Genomic DNA, 19,566 nt, shown 5'->3' with positions numbered 1-19,566 from the left:
TAACTAACTCATCTTGTCCGCTTCCGGTTTGCATTGTTTTTACATTGAGCAAAAACGGTACCCGATAGCGCTATGATTTTTTGCCACCTTACTCGCCATTCTCCTGTGCTGCAAGTGCACTAAGCTTTGTTCCAATCGGTGAAATATTAGAAAAGTTATTGCACTTCTCTCCTGTCATTCGCCGGGATGGCGACGCCCCTTCCGGCACCCACTGTCAATCACCAGCGGCAAAGAGAATAAAGCTGAAGGAGCAGAGTGAGCAGAGTGTGGGCGGGCTGTGTCGGGGGGAGGGGAGGGGCTGTGTTCGTGGACGCGGCGGGCTGTGTTCGCGGACGAAGGGGGCTGTGTTTCGCGGATGTGGGGGGCTGTGTTCGGGGACGAGGGGGGCTGCTGTGTTCACGGACGCGGGGGGCTGTGTCCGGGGGGGGGGGGGGAGCCAGTTAGTAAGGTCGCAGCCGGGGCAGGGAACCATTGAGTTTGGCAGGATCCGGGGACGGGAGCCGCTGATTGAGGTCAGGACCGGGAGCTGTTGAGTGAGTCCGGAGCCGGGTCCTGGAGCCGGTGAGTGCGATCTGACCCGGGGCCCGGGGTCGCTGAGCCTACCCACTGCCCCCCCCCGCCTACCACCACACTCCCCGCCCCTCCTTACCACACACACGCCCTCCCCTCCCCCCCACAAAACCCCCCTTTCCCCCAACCCTCCCCCCCCCCACACCCTCCCCCCCACACAGGTACCCCACCCACTACCCACCCCCCCCCCCCCCCTGCACCAGACCCGACCCCCCACCCCCCCCCCCCCCCCCCTCACCTAGCTGCAGGACGTTCCCCGCCAGCCACCTACCTGAAGTCTACCTGTCCCCCGGCTACAGAATGCTCACGCTGGCCCGGCCTAAAGCCGCCCCCATCCCCAGCTGCAGGACGCTCCCTCCCCCACCTGAAGCTGTCCCGTTCCCAGCTGCAGGACGCTGCCCCCCCCCCCCCCCACCCCCCGCCACACACCCCACCCCCCCACCGACCCCCGCCCGAAGCCGTCCCTGGCTGAAGGATGCTCCACACTGAAGCCGGTGGGGACAGCCGGTGCGGGGGCACGGCAGGGACAGGCCACAGCAGCGATAGGCCACGGCAGGGGTAGGCAGCAGTAGGCCACTATGGGTAGGGGATAGGCAGCGGTGGGATAGGCACGACGACTGCGGCAGGGCCCCCCGGCAGGCCCCGCCTGAAGCCGTCCCCTGAAGTCTACCTGCTCCCCTACTAGCCCTCTGGAAACCAGTCCCTTCAGTACTACCATGCAGAAAGTCCCCTCCCCCAGCTGCAGGAAGCTCTCCTTCACCAGTCCCCAACAGCAGAAAGTTCCCCTCCCCCCTCTACCCCCCAGCTCGCACCCCCGGAAGCCGTCCCCTTCCCCGGCTCACCAGCTTTGCGCCCCCCCCCCTCCACCGGCCCCCCACCCCCCGCCTGTTCCCCTCCCCCAGCTGTAGACGTTACCCCCCCACACGGCCCTAGCCCCCCCCCGCATCCCTTCCCTGCGACGCTACCCCCCCACCCCCGCCCCCTTGAAGCCCTGCCCCTGCCAGGGCTGCCCCCCCCCCCGGCTGCAGGATGCTTTGCGCCCCCCCCCCCCACCTGAAGCCGTCCCCCCCGACTCCTCCCCCGCCTGAAGCCGTGCCCCTTCCCCCAGACAGTGATATGAGACGATTTACCCAGCCGGTAGCCTGGCAGCCCCGAGTGGCTGAAGCGGCAGCGCTCCACCCCTCCCCACCCCACGCCTGAAGCTGTCCCCCTCAACAGGCTGCAGGTCACCCTCCCCCCCCCCCCCCCCCCCCTGCTGGCCGTCCCCCTCGCCTGCAGGACGCTCCACCCACCGGCTCTCGCCTGAAGTCATCTCGTCCCCAGCTGCAGGACGCGCCTGCCCCCCACGCCAGTCCCTGCCTGAAGCTGTCCCCATCCCCCGCTGCAGGATGCTCCCCACCGATCCGTGCCTGAAGCCAGTGGGGAGCGGCAGCGGTAGGCCACGACAGCGACCCATCGGCCCCCGACAGCCCCGCTTGAAGCCGTGCCCCATTCCAGGCTGCAGGACACTCCCCCAACGGCCCCTGATAGCCCCCGCATGAAGCCGTGCCCCTCCCCCGGCTGCTGAACACAACAAGAGGCAAAACAAGAAAAAATGGACTGAATAAATCTCATCTTTAACGTTTAAATTGTTGTTATATTTTAAGAGCTATTCACATTTTACTTTAATAAATCCCTTTTCCACTTGCCTTGCCCGTCAGCTGCGCCTGCACAGTAATACCTGCGTGTTCTACGTCACAATGGAAACCCAATGGGCTGGAATAGCTGCGCCACCGGAGAGCCGCTAAAAGTGGATGGGGGTGGGGTTGAGGGGGGGGGATGGTGTGAGTGCATTGAGGGGGAAGGACAAGGGGCGGAGTGGGGGGGGTAAGGGGATCACGGGCGTCACAGTGGGAACCCATCAGCCATGCCTGCGCAGTTGGGGCCTATGCATGAGTGGTGGAAAATTGCGTTGAGGGACCAGCCCTCCCGCATGAGTCTAGTTTAACCTTTAAAAGCCTTGAGAAATCTTGCAAAGGTTTGAGGAAGTAAATAGCAGGACAGACAAAGGAGAGTCAGTGGATTAGATTCCTTTATTGTCATTTAGACCTTTCGGTCTAAACGAAATTATGTTGCCTGCAGTCATACACAGAACCAATAAAAACAAAACATACAATAAACACAAATTAAATTAAGTGGATGTTGTTAACAGATTTTTCAGAAGGCTTTGATATGGCGTCATACAACTGACTGCTAAACAAGATGTAAGGCTATGGTAATAAGGAATACAAATGCAAAATTAGCATTTATTTCAGGAGGATTAGAATATAAAGGCAGGGATGTAATGGTGAGACTTTATAGGGCGCAGGTCAGACCACATTTGGTGTATCGTGAGCAGTTTTGAGCCCCGTCTGAGGAGGGATTTGCTGGCATTTGAGAGGATCCAAGGAGATTTATGAGAAAGATCCTGGAGATGATCGGGTTAACGTATGAGGAGTGCTTGACTGCTCTGGGCCTGCATTCGCTGGAGTTTAGATGGATGAGGAGAGGGATCTCATTGAAATTTACCAAATAATGAAAGGCCTGGATAGAGTGGATGTGAAGAGAAGGTTTCCACTAGTGGGAGAGTCAAGAACCAGAGGGCACAGCCTTCGAATAACAGGACATACTTTTAGAAAGAGATGAAGGGGCATTTCTTTAGCCAGGTGGTAAATCTTAGGAATTCATTGCCACAGACGGCTGTGGAGGCCGAGTAATTGGGTATTTTTTAAAGCAGAGATAGACATGTTCTTGATTAGTAAGGGTGTCAAATGTTACAGTGAGATGGAAGGAGAATGGGATTGAGAGGGAAAAATAGATCAGCCCTGATTGAATGGTGGAGTGGACTCGATGGTACGAATGGCCTAATTCTGCTCCATTGCCTTAAGAACACGAAATACCTGGCACACAATCAGCTTTGTTATGGCAAAAATCTGTTGCCCATACCTGTACAAAAATCTGTTGCCCATACCTGGAATGACAAAAGTCTGACTTCTGTGCTGATCTGGGGAAGCACCAAATTTATATTACTAGTGTCCACAGCTTTCCAAGGGTTTTACTCCTAACTGGCACTATAAGTAATTAAAGAAGTATATTTTCCCATAAGACCAATAAAATGCAATATTTCAAAATGAAACAAATATGATTTCTTTCAACTGTGTTTTCATAATGAATAGATAAATAAATAAATAAATAGAGGAACTGCTTACAAGAATATCCAAAGCATAGACATGTTGGTCGTGTGATCCAATGAAGACCAATCCCAAGTCAGGGTCTACAATAGGAGAACTTTTCACTGAATTCTGTGTGTAAAAAGTCCAGTATGTTTCCCCATCTACTCTTCTCAGTACATATATGTAACCATCGTAGCAACCTGAAAAATAAATCACATAATATGATTACTAGCCACTGGGTTTCAAATGGTACACTGTCTATATCAGGTACATGAAACATTTTCGGCTAATTATTGGTCTTGCAGTTTCTATCCTTTTTAAGGATCACACAGTGGAAAAAAAGCTGTCTTTACAAAATGTTACCTTCTACTTGTGATGTACCTATACAGCACTGGCACAAATGGTTTTGCTTTAATTTTTTATCATTTAATTTAAATATATATGGGATTTGACAATTTGTTTTTGCAAATAAGCGTATTCAAATTCGATTCTGGATCCTAATGTCATAATTCTCCATTTCTTGTTTCGATTATTAAAGTATGGCATAAACGGTAAATGTCTTGTTTCATACCCACGATAATAAAGTTTCCACATCTGGACAAACAAGCAGACGACTCAATCCGATCTCCAAGAATCCTCTCCCATTTTATTTCTCCAGAAAAAATATCAATTGCTTGCAGCCTGTGAGAGTGAGATCCAATGTACACGGTTACATCTGTGCCATTATTCCCCGATATCACCAGGAGAGGAGATGCATCCACACATTTGGCAGTGTCAGACTTCCATCTAACTTTAAATGATATAGTTCCACGATAAGATGAGAGATTATCTGGGATGAATTTCTCATCACCATGTAATGGATTTACTATTTGGTTTCCAAACAACTCCAACCAGTTATTCTTGAGTGGCATTTTTTCTTCAGTTAATGATATGTTTTCTTTCATATTTTCAGGCAAATTAAAAAAATTAAGTTCCTTCTTTTCCTCTCCATTTGAATCGCCATCAGTCAGCACATTATCTTCTTGTATACCAAGTTTATCTGCAGAGTTATCAGAATTTAAATTTACTTGCAGTTTTGTGATCTGACTCCCTCTACTTATAGTAGCAATGCTATCATTAATGGTTATTGATTTCCACTGGGTAATTTGTTTGGAATAAAATCCTGCACTTTTATCTTTCATCTTTTTTGGGGTTGTCCTTCTGTTACTTTTATCACCAAGTTTTTCCTTCTTCTCAATTTCAAAAAATATTGCATTGTTTATATAATTGTAAATATCTAGAACTGGGCTATTTAAAATTACTTCAATAAGTCCAAATATCCTTTGTTTTACAAGTGTCTCTATTTCTTCTACAAGCCTTAAAGCTTTTAATGAATCCCCTCCACTGTATAGGAACATGCAATGGTCAGAAGCATCCGCATGATCTTCTGGAAGATGGAGAACAACCTGCAAAGACAAAATTGAACAAGGAAATTGTATGGATCATGTGTTAGATGTACATCTTTGTTAGTTATACTAACATGCCAAAGTAAGTTCATATTTTGTGACATGTATTTTACTCCTCACTGGCTGCTCATTATCCAGCCTCTGAATTATTTGCAAATGTAAAAGATAAAATGTAATTTTAAATAAATTATATTGACTTTTGAGAAAACTTTGGAAGATGTTTCCACCCTGTGCTCGTTAATGTTATTCTCTCCTGCTAACAAGATAGTAGCATCAAAAGGGCAGACATGATGACCCACACTAACAAATTCAGAAATAAAACTGGCAGAATTTTCAACCAAGCACCTGACAAAACAAGAACTGCACAGGCTCTGATTTACAAAAGAACATTAACTTTTCCTGAAAAATAGGTTTTGAAAAAAATATTAACGTTTTTTAAAATAAAAATTGTCAGCACCTTACAAAATAGTCAAAATCAATAAGCTAATGGAGCGATCATTAAAAAAAACTTTCTTCTACTGAAATCCATACGTATCGTGCCTTCTCAGATCTACGCTAAATCTTTGGTCAGATTCAATTTGTAAGTGGTAAGCAAGTAACCCAATTTGGAATTCTTCGGTAGACACAAAATGCTGGAGTAACTCAGCGGGTGAGGCAGCATCTAATTCTTCACTGAGCCTCAAACTGAGTTTAACATTAAACCGCAGCCTGTCAATAAGCCGCATTGTTGACAAGATCTCCAAGAATTCCATATTTAAACATCCATAGAAATTCGAGCGTCTGTCAATTTTGTAATGAGTAGAATGGCATTTTTGCCAATATATATTTACCATAAATGCAATTATCAATGGATGTTCAGTCGCTCTACATCTCCAATTCCCACCAAGAAGTCCTTAAAGCCCTTAGTTTCTTCCTTAACCACAGAAATAGCCAATTCCCCTGTTCCTTCCTACATGTCAATTTACTACATTGTTTAGTGCATTGACTTTACCTGATTTTTCTCAATAATGCCTGAAGAAAATGTGATCAAAACCAATTTAAAACATTTTCTAGGCTAAGCACTTGGTTAATTTACTTGGTGGAGAAACTCAGCGGGTGAGGCAGCATCTATGGAGCGAAGGAATAGGTGACGTTTCTGGTCGAGACCCTTCTGGTCAAGACCCTTCTTCAACATATAGTTGCCCAACATCAACATCCTGGTATTCACCACTGACCAGAACCAAAACATGAGTATCCACTTAGTGTGGCAATCGCAGCAAGTCAGAGATTGTCTATTGCACAATGAGTTAATTAACTACTTCCGACAAGCCTATAATTTAAAAGACACGGGTTAAGAGAATAATATAATACCATCTACATGTAGTTTCAACAACACACTAGACACTCAATGCCATGACAGACTAATCTGCCACATAAATATCATGGTTATGATAACAACTTATGATAACAGCTGGGCATTCTCTGGTAAGTGAATCACCTCTCATTACCCCAGAGCTTTTCCACCATCTAAAGGGCACAAAACAGGAGTATGATAGAACATTCTCTGCTGCCCTGACAAAATCAGCTTCCACAACATTCAAAGCTCAACAAAGGGCAAATCTATCGCTCAATTGCCACATCATCCACCACACTAAACTTATCTATCACCATCACTACCATCTCTGCAATGCAATTCAATTACTCATCAATAATTATTTCACTGCACCTCTCAAAATCTTAACATCAATACAAGTAGTTCTACTATAATGTGCTTTTCCATAACACTAATTGGATATTATGTAAGTGATGATTTAGGAGACGCTAATTGAAATACGTAGACCAAATTAAGTGTAATGTGATTTTGATCAGGAAGGAGAGAACGACTTAGAAGTTACTTTGGAAATTGACAAACAGAAAATTAAAGCTACCTTAGTGAAAAACAGTCCATGCGAATAAAGGCTGTTTCCATAGATACAATGATCATAAAAGCACAGCTGCCAGTTTCACCACAGGCGAACATTAAAATTGACAAGCTATAGCTTATATTGACACTTGAATGCAATGATACTATTAAACAATGCAACATACAGCCGTTAGTAATTTTAGTTTGCAGTGATTAAAGTTATTAAAAAGACCTTTAGTTTTGCAAATTCTGCAGGAAAAGTAACTATTATTGCAAGTCTGAAACTCTCCAGTCCAACGTCCTTTATCTCATTGACACGTTTAACAATGTGAGGTTTTTAACAACTCAACTATTGCGTTATAGCAGATGTACCTGTATATAAATAAGAAATTTATGCCATTAGCAGTAAAATCCTAAAAAGCTTACCTTCCAAAGTCGATGAATACCTTCCCAAAGTTCTTTCTTCGTCAACATGTGATCTGAATTTAAGCTCTTTGTCTTTTCATGGTAAGTCCGAATCAAAGCGCGTTGGTCTATTTTGCCTAGTTATAATGGATAATTTAAAAAATGAGCTTGTTTGATGCATAAATATAATAGTAGTTAAATTACAAGACTGCTAATCCAAAATTCTACATTAACAATATGGAACTTTGAGTTCAACTCAACTTCTCCCAAATTTGCTGGAGAATATTCAGTTAATCAACATACATAGAATTTAAAAAGGCCAACAATTTAACCTAAAAAAACCCATCTTGGGTCAATGTACTTCAGGGAAGGAAACCAGCTCAGTTACACATTCTAAATTTGATTCCTGTCCCCACCAATGTGTCAATAGAGTCATGTAGTATGTTAACAAGCCCTGAAGCCCAACTCGTCCATACCGACCAAGATGCAATGAATTTAACAATTTCAGCTAACCAGTCTTTTCATTTTGTATCAGAAGGGATGGATTTTAATGAAAGGCGTTAACGCAGATTCTGCCCAACCTGCTTAATTTTGCCAGTATTTTTTTATATTTCAGATTTCTTGCAACTGCTGTGTTTCGATTCCAGCACAGTTTTGATTTGTTAAAAATCAATATCCACTATTATCTTTTGTCTTCTTCTACTTCACCACCCTTACCCAGCTGGCACCCCCACCAATGTTGTCATTCAATCTCTCTTAGCTTCTAGCACGTCTTAAACATTCTGTCTGTTGTATCTGACACTACTTTTCTCCAACTTAAAACATGTTTGATTTCCAACTTTTCAGTTCTGCTGAAAGGTCATTAACCTCAATTGAAATATCTCCTGACCAAACTTGTGATGTATATGATCGACTGTAGAAGTAAAACCTGGATAAATCCAACGTATAGTTGTGAATGTTGCTCATTAAATAACCACAGTACTGATACTCCATATTAAGAGCATTGATTTGCCGTTATCGAGGAGGAGCCATCTTGGGGAACGGCTGCTAACCAGCAGCCGTCCGTTTAATTCACTTTTCTTTTGAAATTTTTAGTAAGTCCTGTGCTTCGTCTGTTGGAGAAATTGACTTTTTAATGTGGGGGTAGGGGGTAATTATACTTCTAGGTCCCTACCTGGTCGGTGAGGAAGCTTTTTCTCCGTGCTGCCCCGTCGACCCATCCTCGTGGCCTACCAGCGGGCGTGGAGCGCCGTTTCCTGGCGGGGACCGCCCAGCACCTCGGCTTCGATGGCAGCACAGCGCTGAAGCGCTATCGTGGAGCGGAGCGGGCGATGCCTTGCCTGGTTCGCCGCGCTGGAGCTGCGGTGAGCTGTGACCGCCGAGTTCAACACCTCCGGGCTGCGGGTCTGCGAAGCAGAGGGCGTCGACTCTAACATCGGGAGCCTGGGAGTTCCAACCCGGCGCGGCCTTGTCGGCTTTGGAAGCCGCGGTCCCCAGCTAGGAAGCGGCTGTTCTAGGTGGCCCAGCCGCTGAGAGGACTCTCCCGACGCCGGGGCAACACCACCCGGCCAGAACGGCCAGGAACATCGGGTCTCCGTAGCGGCAATAGCGGTGGCCTCAACAGGCCTGACTTGGGGAGAACTGGAGATGGGGACTGGACATTGTGCCTTCCCCCCACAGTGGTAACCATTGTGGGGGGATGATTTTTTTGTGTGTAAATTAATATGTTAGTCTGTGTCCAAGATGGCTGTCGGAAGGGAGAGTGGACGCTGGCGCGCTTTAACTGCCGCTGCTCTCTCTTCACATTGTGTTTTTTGATTTTTTGCCTTTGGAGCGATTTCTGTCTTTAATTTGTGTATTGGTGATGTCGTTATTATTTATTTTACTCCGACTATATGTTTTTTCTCTTTTGTTAATTTCTGTAAGGTGTCCTTGAGACTTTGAAAGGCGCCCGCAAATAAAATGTATTATTATTATTATTGTTATTGTGAGGGGACAGCACGGGGGATGTCAGTGGTGTTGAGGTGGGGGGGGGGATCAGTACGGGATGGATGGGGGATCAGTACAGGATGGATGGGGATCAGAGGATGAATGGGGGTTCAGTACAGGATGATGGTGGGGGGGGGGGGGGGGGGGGGGGGGGGGGGGCAGTACAGTGTGGATCGGAGGGTCTGTGCAGGATGAATGGAAGATCAGTACAGGATGAATGAGGGGATCAGTACAGGATGAATGGGGGGGATCAATACAGGATGAATGGGAGGTCCAGTACAGGATGAATGGGGTTGACAAAAGTGCTGGAGAAATTCAGCAGGTGAGGGAGCATCTATGGAGCGAAGGAAATAGGCAACATTTCGGGTCGAGACCCTTCTTCAGACTGTTCCCTCCATTCTTGAATGGGGGGGATCAGTACAGGATGGATGGGGGGGGGGGGGGGGGGGAGGTGGATCAGCACAGGAAAAATGGGGAGGGGGGTCAGTACAGTGTGGATCGGAGGGTCTGTGCAGGATGAATGGAGGATCACTACAGGATGAATGAGGAGATCAGTACGGGATGAATGAGGGGATAGGATGCATGGGTGATCAGTAAAAGATGAGGGGATCGGTAGAGGATGGATGGGAAAATCACTACAGGATGGATGGGGGGATCGGTGCAGGGTAAATGGAGGGTGGGTCAGTACGGGATGAGTGGGAAGATCAGTGCAGGATGGATGGGAAGGGGGGTCAGTACAGGATGAATTGGGGGGACCAGTGTAGGATGGATGGGGGGGTGGCAGGAGAATCAATGCGAGGTGGATAGGGTGATCAGCACAGGATGAATATATTGGGGGGGGGGTGTAGTAGATGGGGAGGGGAGCACAGGGAATGTCAGTGTGGACTGAATAGAGGCGGGAATGGGGATCAGTGCGGGATGGAGAGAAGGGGTCCCATGATAAGAGGGGTGGAGTGGGGGCGTATAAGAGAAAGAGAGAGAAAGAGGAAGGGGCAGAAGAGGTGGGGAGGAAGGAATGTCAGCACTCCTCGGACAACATCGCTCCGCTGCCTTGGCTGTCCCTGTCCACCGCCGGTGCCAAAGGGGGAAGCGGTTGGGATCTCCTCGCCACCGCCTCCCCTCCAGCCAACAGCAAGGTGCGGGGCCGAGCGGTGCAGCTCAAAGATCCTATAGCTATAGGATCTTTGGTGCAGCTGCTTCAGATGGTGGATGGAGGCCTCCCCCTCCCTCCCTCCTCCCGGCCTCGGCGTGCGGGAGGGTTTGTTTTGAAAGCGCCGTTAGCGGATTTGCAGGCAGCGGCCGCTATCAGGGCGGGCGGGGTACGGGAGGAGGACGTGGAGCCGCTATCACAGCCGCTGCTGCTGCTGCTACTGCTGTTGTGCGGGGCCCGTCATTCGTTCCGACCCTTCGTCATCCCACTCCTAATATCTTTGCCCCGCAATACACCTGCCACTAACACGAAACGTCACGTTCCTTTTCTCCAGAGATGCTGCCTGACCCGCTGAGTTACTCCAGTTTTTTGTGTCTATCGGTATAAACCAGTATCTGCATTGCCAAGCCGGGCAAAATGAGTTGGCGTTTAGGTTGCCCGGCGGCACTTTGGGTGGTCAAAGGCACCCGGGCAACCATTAATTTCGCGCCCTGCTGTTATTCTCATAACCCAATCTATTTAGCATCATTCAGGACAGAATTCCAATCGCTTAGCCAAAATTTGAATATAACTTCACAACAAATTAAAACATCACATTTAAGAATGCAAGATGATATATAGAAGATTTCATTAAAATTTATGATATACTTACCATGAGCTGTAAATGGTATGGAACTGATCTGGACAACGTCATCTGGAATATCATGTGAAGAGACCAGCTTTCCAAGATCAGAGAGTATACCTCTGCAGATATCAATGGAACTCTTATTCTGTTGTTCAGGTAAGTCCCAGGGCACAACAAACAGAATCAACTTATCCTGATCACATTTCGTCATTACACAGGCCTCCACTTGCTTCAAGCTTTCAGCTACCTAGAATTATTTAGAACTCGTCACTGTTTATTTCACCATTAAGTTCTTTAAAATAATCTTTGTCAGTCTTGCCAAGTTTAAACAAAAGCATTTAACTTTTATTGAAAGGGTTTCAAAATGCAAGAGTAATATCCTGGGGCCACATATCCCTTGGTATAGAGAATTCAAGTTTACAACCTGATGAGTAAAGAAATATCATTTTATCTCTGACCTAAATGGCCAATTTCTAACGACACCATGTCCCTTGGTTCAGGATTCCCTGGAGTCCCTCAGCATTTCCTCAATAAATACCCAGACACTCCCTTGTTGTTTCTTGAATCACAGAGAGTGGTGAATCTCTGGAACTCTCTGCCACAGAGGGTAGTTGAGGCCAGTTCATTGGCTATATTTAAGAGGGAGTTAGATGTGGCCCTTGTGGCTAAGGGGATCAGGGGGTATGGAGAGAAGGCAGGTACGGGATACTGAGTTGGATGATCAGCCATGATCATATTGAATAGCGGTGCAGGCTCGAAGGGCCGAATGGCCTACTCCTGCACCTAATTTCTATGTTTCTATGTTTCTAATTGTTCAATGAGATCAATTCTCATTCTTCTTAACTTACGTATAAGAGTCTTACTCAGCATTTCCTCAAGGGTCAATCTCTTCAAGTCAATTTGGTGGACTAAGCTCAAGAGCAATACATCCTTTTTTGGATGTGGAGACCAAAATTTCAGCTAATACTCCAAATGAGGTCTAATTATTGCCATGTACAATAAAACAAATTCCTTTTGCTCAACCCCTTTATAATTAATGCCAACATTACATTTGCTTTCACGTAAACTATCATGCCGAGATTCCACTGTACACTATTACTTGTTACGTTATTAATGATTCGAACCACAAACACCTGAATGAACAGTACTGATTCTTGTGGCTCCCAGCAGGTTACGCTGACAAGCTGAAAAAGACGATTGTGTTTTCTGTTCTTTAGCCAATAATCTACCAATGCTAATATGTTAACAAATCTCCACCCCACGATCACTCATGGTACCTTAGAATCTTTTGTGTGTGACATAATTTGTAAACCCGCAATATCCTGTACAAATGATACCAGTATCGCATATCATAGAAGTAAATTTATAAAATAACTAATTACCAGTTGTATGCTTTCAAGATTGACACGTTTCCCATGACGTTTAATCTGGTTGTCTCTACGACCTAAATAATACATTTGTCCATCTTTAACAATTACCCAGTCCCCAGTAGCTCTCATAGTTCCTGGGGACACAGTTATTTCATCATTTAGAAAGCATACTCGTTCCTTACCACCTGGAGAAGAATAAGAGGGCAAAATGTAATTCACTACCACATGGCATTTACAAACAGCAGATTTAAAATTATATGCAGGATTCCAACATCAGCTGTTCCCTGTGTCGAGATTTAGAATTCTGCTGGTAATACATTCAAAGGATCACTTACCTTGATAGGAAGAGTAGAGGAAGGGACTGTAGATGCTGGTTTAAACCGAAGATAGACACAAAAAGCTGGAGTAACTCAGCAGGACAGGCAACACCTCTGGAGAGAAGTGTGGGTGATGTTGCAGGTTGAGACCCTTCTTCAGACCTGACTATCTTATCTGTCTGTCTACCTTGATATGAATGTGGTTCTTTGAAGTTGTGGCAATATTTCACTAACACATGTGAAACGTTATAAAAACCTATCAATGCCTCTATTTCTGTGTACCTTGAACAAACTGCACAACGAAGCATGATATATGAAAAGGTGAATGGAAGATTTTTTAAGACAGCCATTAGCATCCGGGTTCACTGCTCCTATTGGAGTATAAATGGAAAGTAAGCACAAGCAAAGTGGCTTATTGGGAGCCCCATATTGGGGGAGGCTGTGTGTAAAGGTGGAGTGTTTTGTTGAGGGTGTGTGGTAAGGTATTTTGACCCTTGAGGCTTTTTGGCCCTTAAGGCTTTGGCTCTTAAGGCTGAGTGGAGGGTTTCGGCAAGGTCTTTTTTTGTAACTCTTCGTTGGTTTTAGTCCAATAGAGATGGCAATTAGGAAACTGGTATGCTACTCATGCACAATGTGGGAGTTGGGGGAAACTTTCAGTGTCCCTGGGGATTATATTTGTTATATTAGCACAAACTAACAAGTGGCATTTACCATTCCCCTACAAAAATGCTGGTTAATAATCATCAGCATCCTCGGCAAGAGGTTGGGGATGGCATCATCATTGACCAAAAAAGAAACTAAAGGCTGTGGCTTTAACAGCAAGTTAGAAGCCGACATCGTGCAGTGATTAACTCACCGCCTGACATTTGACACTTTATAATGCATTTATACTGACCACCTCTACAAGCTAATTAAAAATGTATATTTGTCATTTACCTTGAGAATCATTAGCCCAGAATATCCTGTGAATTGGGAGCAATGCATACTTACCATGGACCTAAGCATTAAATATAAACTGATCTTTTATTGATCCATTGTCAACTTTGCTCTCAACCCACAATGATTCTCTATAACAAGGTCTTGCAATTTGGCGTAACCTTGTACAATACAGGATTAGCCAGCTGCCAAAAAACATTTTCTGAATTTGGTATTTAAAATCAGATAGTTTAAAAAACCATGAATTTGCAAAATTTAACACACCCAAGAACACAGCGAACTTAATTAAATAGACATATTGTTTTAAATCAAAAATTGAAAATCCAGTATAAATGCCAAGATTGTATTTATGAAATTACCAGCAAAGAGCTACTTGCAAGTTTAAGAATTTGCTATTCATGCAAGGACTGCAAACATTCATCACACACGGTATGGAATGGTACTGTTTACCTGTAAAATCCGACTCAGTTGTTTGGAATGGCAAAACTCAGATATAATCAGCCAGAATGATACATTCAGTCATATATTTTGCAGAATTATTTCAAATTCGGCCACAAATTCATGCCACTACTACACGGGCGGTTTTAAACTGAATAAGGGGGGTGGGGTGTCAAATGGGATAGTCGAGGACGGAGTTAAAGGGAAAGAGAGTAAAGGGATGGTTAATGACCCCAGAATTAACGGGAAAGGAAGCTCACAAAGGGATAGGAGAGTATGGCCAAGTGTAATAGGGATCGATGTGAAAAGTGAGATGCGTGAGGAATTAAAAGTATTGTATATGAATGCGCGAAGTGTAAGAAGTAAAGTAGATAAGCTTGAGGCTCAGTTAGAGGTTGGTATATATGACATTGTGGGGATTAGTGGCTGCAGGAGGATCGGGCCTGGGAACTTAATATTCAGGGTTATACATCCTATAGAAAGGACAGGCAGGTGGGCAGAGGAGGGGGGGTAGCTCTGCTGGTGAGGGATGGAATTCAGTCTCTTGTAAGGGAAGACATCGGGACTGACGAGGTAGAATCACTATGGATTGAGTTGAAGAATTGTAAAGGCAAGAAGACACTAATTGGTGTAATCTACAGACACCCAAATAGTAGCCCGGATGCAGGGTGTAAGTTGCAGCAGGAGTTTAAACTGGCATGTAACAAAGGTAATGTCACTGTGGTGATGGGAGATTTCAATTTGCAGGTACACTGGGAAAATCAGGTTGGTTCAGGACCCCAAGAAAGAGAGTTTGTAGAATGCCTCCGAGATGGATTCTTAGAGCAGCTTGTAATGGAGCCGACGAGAGAAAAGGCAATTCTGGATTTAGTGTTGTCCAATGAACCAGATATGATAAGAGAACTCGAGGTAAAGGAACCGCTTGGAGGTAGTGATCATAATATGATTAGTTTTAATCTGCAATTTGAGAAGGAGAACGTTAAATCGGAAGTGTCAGTGATGCAGTTGAACAAAGGGGACTATGAAGGTATGAGAGGGGAACTGGCCAAGGTAGACTGGAAAGGGATCCTAGCAAGAATAACAGTGGAACAGCAATGGCAGGAATTTCTGGGCATAATCCGGAAGATGCAGGATCATTTCATTCCAAAAAGGAAGATTCTAAGCGGAGTAGAAGGCAACCGTGGCTGACAAGAGAAGTTAGGGATAGAATAAAACTAAAAGAAAAGATGTATAACACAGCAAAGAGTAGCCGGAAGCCAGAGGATTGGGAAACTTTCATAGGACAACAGAAGGAAACAAAACGGGCAATACGGGCTGAAAAGATGAAGTACGAAGGGAAGCTGGCCAGAAATATAAAGAAGGACAGTAAAAGCTTCTTTAGATATGATAAGGGAAAAACAGTAGCAAAGTCAAATGTGGGTCCCTTGAAGGCAGGCACGGGTGAAATTATTATGGGCAACAAGGAAATGGCAGAAGAGTTGAATAGGTACTTCGGATCCGTCTTCACTAAGAAATACGCAAACAATCTCCCAGATGTACTGGAGGACAAGCTAGATGCAGGAAAAATGTCCCCAATGTTGGGTGAGTCCAGTCCAGAACCAGGGACCACAGTCTTAGAATAAAGGGGAGGTCATTTAAGACTGAGGTGAGAAAAAACTTTTTCACCCAGAGTTGTGAATTTATGGAATTCCCTGCCACAGAGGGCAGTGGAGGCCAAGTCACTGGATGGATTTAAGAGAGAGTTAGATAGAGCGCTAGGGGCTAGTGGAGTCAAGGGATATGGGGAGAAGGCAGGAACGGGTTATTGATAGGGGACGATCAGCCATGATCACAATGAATGGGGGTGCTGGCTCGAAGGGCCGAATGGCCTCCTCATGAACTCATTTTCTATGTTTCTATGTAAGGAATAAGTCAGCATCAAACAAATTATTTCAAAATCAAATTACAAAATAAGTCTCTACCTATAAAAACTTGTCCTTCTCCTTCCTGGATTACTTGGCCAGAGTCATCCATAACATTCAAAATGGTTCCTGAAAGTGGGACTCCTAAAGGCACATGGCCTTCATGTCTAAAAAGCAACCAGAGATGACAATCAAATTTAAATCAAGGTTAAGATTTAAGAGATTCGAGATTTAAGAGACATTTATGGTCACATGCACCAATTGGTACAGTGAAATTTGGGGTCACCATACAGCCATACGAATAAAAAACAACACACAATAGAGTTTAACATAAACATCCCCACACAGCAGAATCAAAGTTTCCCACTGTAAGGGAAGGCACCAAATTTCAGTCATCCTGCTCTTTGTTGTTCACCCGTGGTCGGGGCCTCCCGAGCCCCCCCCCCCGCAGTCGCCGCTACGTGCGGCCCGATGTTCAAGCCCTCTTGATGTGATGATGGAACTCCGACGTCGGAAACCGAAGAACCTTCTCGGCAAAGGGATCCCAGGACTCCGTGATGTTGAAGTCAGCGCGAGCGGCTGCGACCTCTGCAAACCACAGCTCCACGATGTTGAAGCAGCAGGCCCAACACTCCGGAGCTTCAAACAGCGACCCAGTAAGGCTTCACCCGCTCCGCGATGGCAAATCAGTGCTGCAGTAGGATAGGCCACGCCAATCCAGCTGGTAGGCCACGGGGGGGGGGGCGAGGCCGCAACTCGGAGAATAGTCGCATCCTCGCCAGGAAGTGGCTGAGAAACAGTTTCCCCCTTACCTTACCCCTTCCCCAAATAAAAAGACTAAGAAACCTCCAAAACATACTTTTTAAAAAGACTAAAAGTAACAAAAATAAGGAAAAACAGACAGACCGTAGGCAGAGACTGCCATCATGCGGCGCCCCTAGTGGTCTAAGATGCAAGCAATTTATAGAATTTGTAAGCATCAATGAGGATTTTAAAAAAAAGTAACAGATTCTGGCATTAACATTCTGTTTATGCAAAGGAGGTAATAATAATAATAATAATAAATTTTATTTGTGGGTGCCTTTCAAAAGTCTCAAGGACACCTTACAGAAATTAACAAGAGTAAAAAACATATAATCGGAATAAAATAAATAAAAAAGACATCACCAATACACAAATTAAAGACAGAATTCGATCCAAAGCCAAAAAATCAAAAACACAATGTGAAGGTAGGATACCATGATGTTATAGTACAGTGAACCCTTGCAATAACGGAACTATATATAACGGATTTTGGTTATAGCAGACTGAGGCTCCCGTTGCACATCTCACATCCCACTTCCGCCAATCAGCTAGCACCACATGAAGTACAGGCTGGTGATTTCCTTACTTTACTGTGTGAATGTGTGCTATGATGGGATTAGCAAGGATTCAATGAGTTGGAAGAGTCTCCCACATTTTTGGACATGCTCATTTCATAACAGAAATTAAGTAAATTTACCGTCCAGTACAATGCAGAGTTTCTTCAGGAATTTTGTAGTATGTGGCCCAGCATGACACTTCCGTAATCCCATAAAGGTTGAAAATTTGAGTTTTATTTCCTTTTTCACGCCAGCCTTTTAGTACATGTAATGAAGGAAATGCTTCTCCACCAAGTGCTAACACACGCAATGATGAATTATTTGAAAGCACTACAGATGTCAAAATTTTGGATCCAAAACTTTTAATTAATGTCGGGGTGGCCTGGTGAATAATAGAATCAAGTTGTCATTATCTTTCAAGAATGATATTAAAAAGATCAGCATCCAGGTTCACAACTGTCTCTTTACTATTATTTATTGTCTGATTGCCAATTTTCTCCCCATTTCTTGAAAATCCAGATCCATTATTACATCCAATTCTTAAAACATTGGCTATCCTTTAATCTTCAAGAAATTATTCATCAAATATGAAGTTAAGTGGAAAGTATTAGTTAGCCAATTAGTTTGAGTGAGAATTATAGCCAACACAATCCTCTAGTTACATAAACATCACAACAAAAGTGTTCTCCATATAGGTTCAAACAGTAAAAGTGAAGCTACAGCAATATAAATGAAATTACTGTAGTCTAGAACAGCAAATGATATTTGGGGACCGATCAGATTATAGGCCATTTACCTCATTTAGCCTATTCCACCATAAAATGAGATCATAGAAACATAGAAAATAGGTGCAGGCCATTCGGCCCTTTGAGCCAGCGCTGCCATTCAATATGATCATGGCTGATCATCCAGAATCAGTACCCTGTTCCTGCTTTCTCCCCATATCCCTTGATTCCGTTAGCTCTAGGAGCTAAATCTAACTCTCTCTTGAATACATCCAGCAAATTGGCCTCCACTGCTTTCTGTGGCAGAGAATTCTGCAGATTCACAACTCTGGGTGAAAAATCTTTTCCACATCTCAGTCCTAAATGGCCTACCCCTTATTCTTAAACTGGGATCCCTGGTTTTGGACTCCCCCAACATCGGGAACATTTTTCCTGCACCGGGCCTGTCCAATCCTTTCAGAATTTTATGTTTCTTTAAGATTCCCTCTCATCCTTCTAAATTCCAGTGTATACAAGCCCAGTCGATCCATTCTTTCAACATACAGTGGCTTGCAAAAGTATTCATACCCCTTGAATTTTTCCACATTTTGTCACGTTACAACCACAAACGTAAATGTATTTTATTGGGATATTATGTGATAGACCAACACAAAGTGGCGCATAATTGTGAAGTGGAAGGAAAATGATACATGGTTTTCAATTTTTTTTACAAATAAAAAACTGAAAAGTGTGGCGTGCAAAAGTATTCAGCCCCCTTTACTCTGATACCCCTAAATAAAATCCAGTGCAACCAATTGCCTTCAGAAGTCACCTAATTAGTAAATAGAGTGTGTGTAATCTAATCTCAGTATAAAGCTGTCTGTGAAGGCCTCAGAAGTTTGTTAGAGAACATTAGTGAACAAACAGCATCATGAAGCCCAAGGAACACACCAGACAGGTCAGGGATAAAGTTGTGGAGAAGTTTAAAGCAGGGTTAGGTTATAAAAAAATATCCCAAGCTTTGAACATCTAACGGAGCACTGTTCAATCCATCGTCCGAAAATGGAAAGAGTATGGCACAACTGCAAACCTACCAAGACATGGCCGTCCACCTAAACTGACAGGCCGGGCAAAGAGAGCATTGATCAGAGAAGCAGCAAGAGGCCCATGGTAACTCTGGAGGAGCTGCAGAGATCCACAGCTCAGGTGGGAGAATCTGTCCACAGGACAACTATTAGTTGTGCACTCCACAAATCAGGCCTTTATGGAAGAGTGGCAAGAA

At 44.6% G+C, this 19,566-nt stretch overlaps 1 protein-coding gene across 3 annotated transcripts in view; it reads right to left on the bottom strand.

Moving 5' to 3' along the window:
* Positions 1 to 19,566, bottom strand: part of aasdh (aminoadipate-semialdehyde dehydrogenase) — a 42,205-nt gene that overhangs the window by 6,266 nt on the left and 16,373 nt on the right. For 2 of the 3 annotated variants that reach the window (XM_055635696.1, XM_055635707.1), the window contains 7 exons: positions 17,721 to 17,962; positions 16,280 to 16,386; positions 12,640 to 12,812; positions 11,285 to 11,504; positions 7,515 to 7,630; positions 4,333 to 5,206; positions 3,798 to 3,961 (listed from right to left, as the gene is read on the bottom strand). In XM_055635696.1, coding sequence (XP_055491671.1) covers positions 3,798 to 3,961; positions 4,333 to 5,206; positions 7,515 to 7,630; positions 11,285 to 11,504; positions 12,640 to 12,812; positions 16,280 to 16,386; positions 17,721 to 17,962 — 1,896 coding nt within the window. Of the gene's footprint in view, positions 1 to 3,559; positions 3,660 to 3,797; positions 3,962 to 4,332; positions 5,207 to 7,514; positions 7,631 to 11,284; positions 11,505 to 12,639; positions 12,813 to 16,279; positions 16,387 to 17,720; positions 17,963 to 19,566 lie in introns of all 3 variants that reach the window. The other variant, XR_008723485.1, reaches the window with a different exon arrangement.

Source organism: Leucoraja erinacea, chromosome 1, assembly GCF_028641065.1.
Source record: "Leucoraja erinacea ecotype New England chromosome 1, Leri_hhj_1, whole genome shotgun sequence".
NCBI lineage: Eukaryota > Metazoa > Chordata > Chondrichthyes > Rajiformes > Rajidae > Leucoraja > Leucoraja erinaceus.
This window is presented reverse-complemented; position numbering and strand designations above follow the sequence as displayed.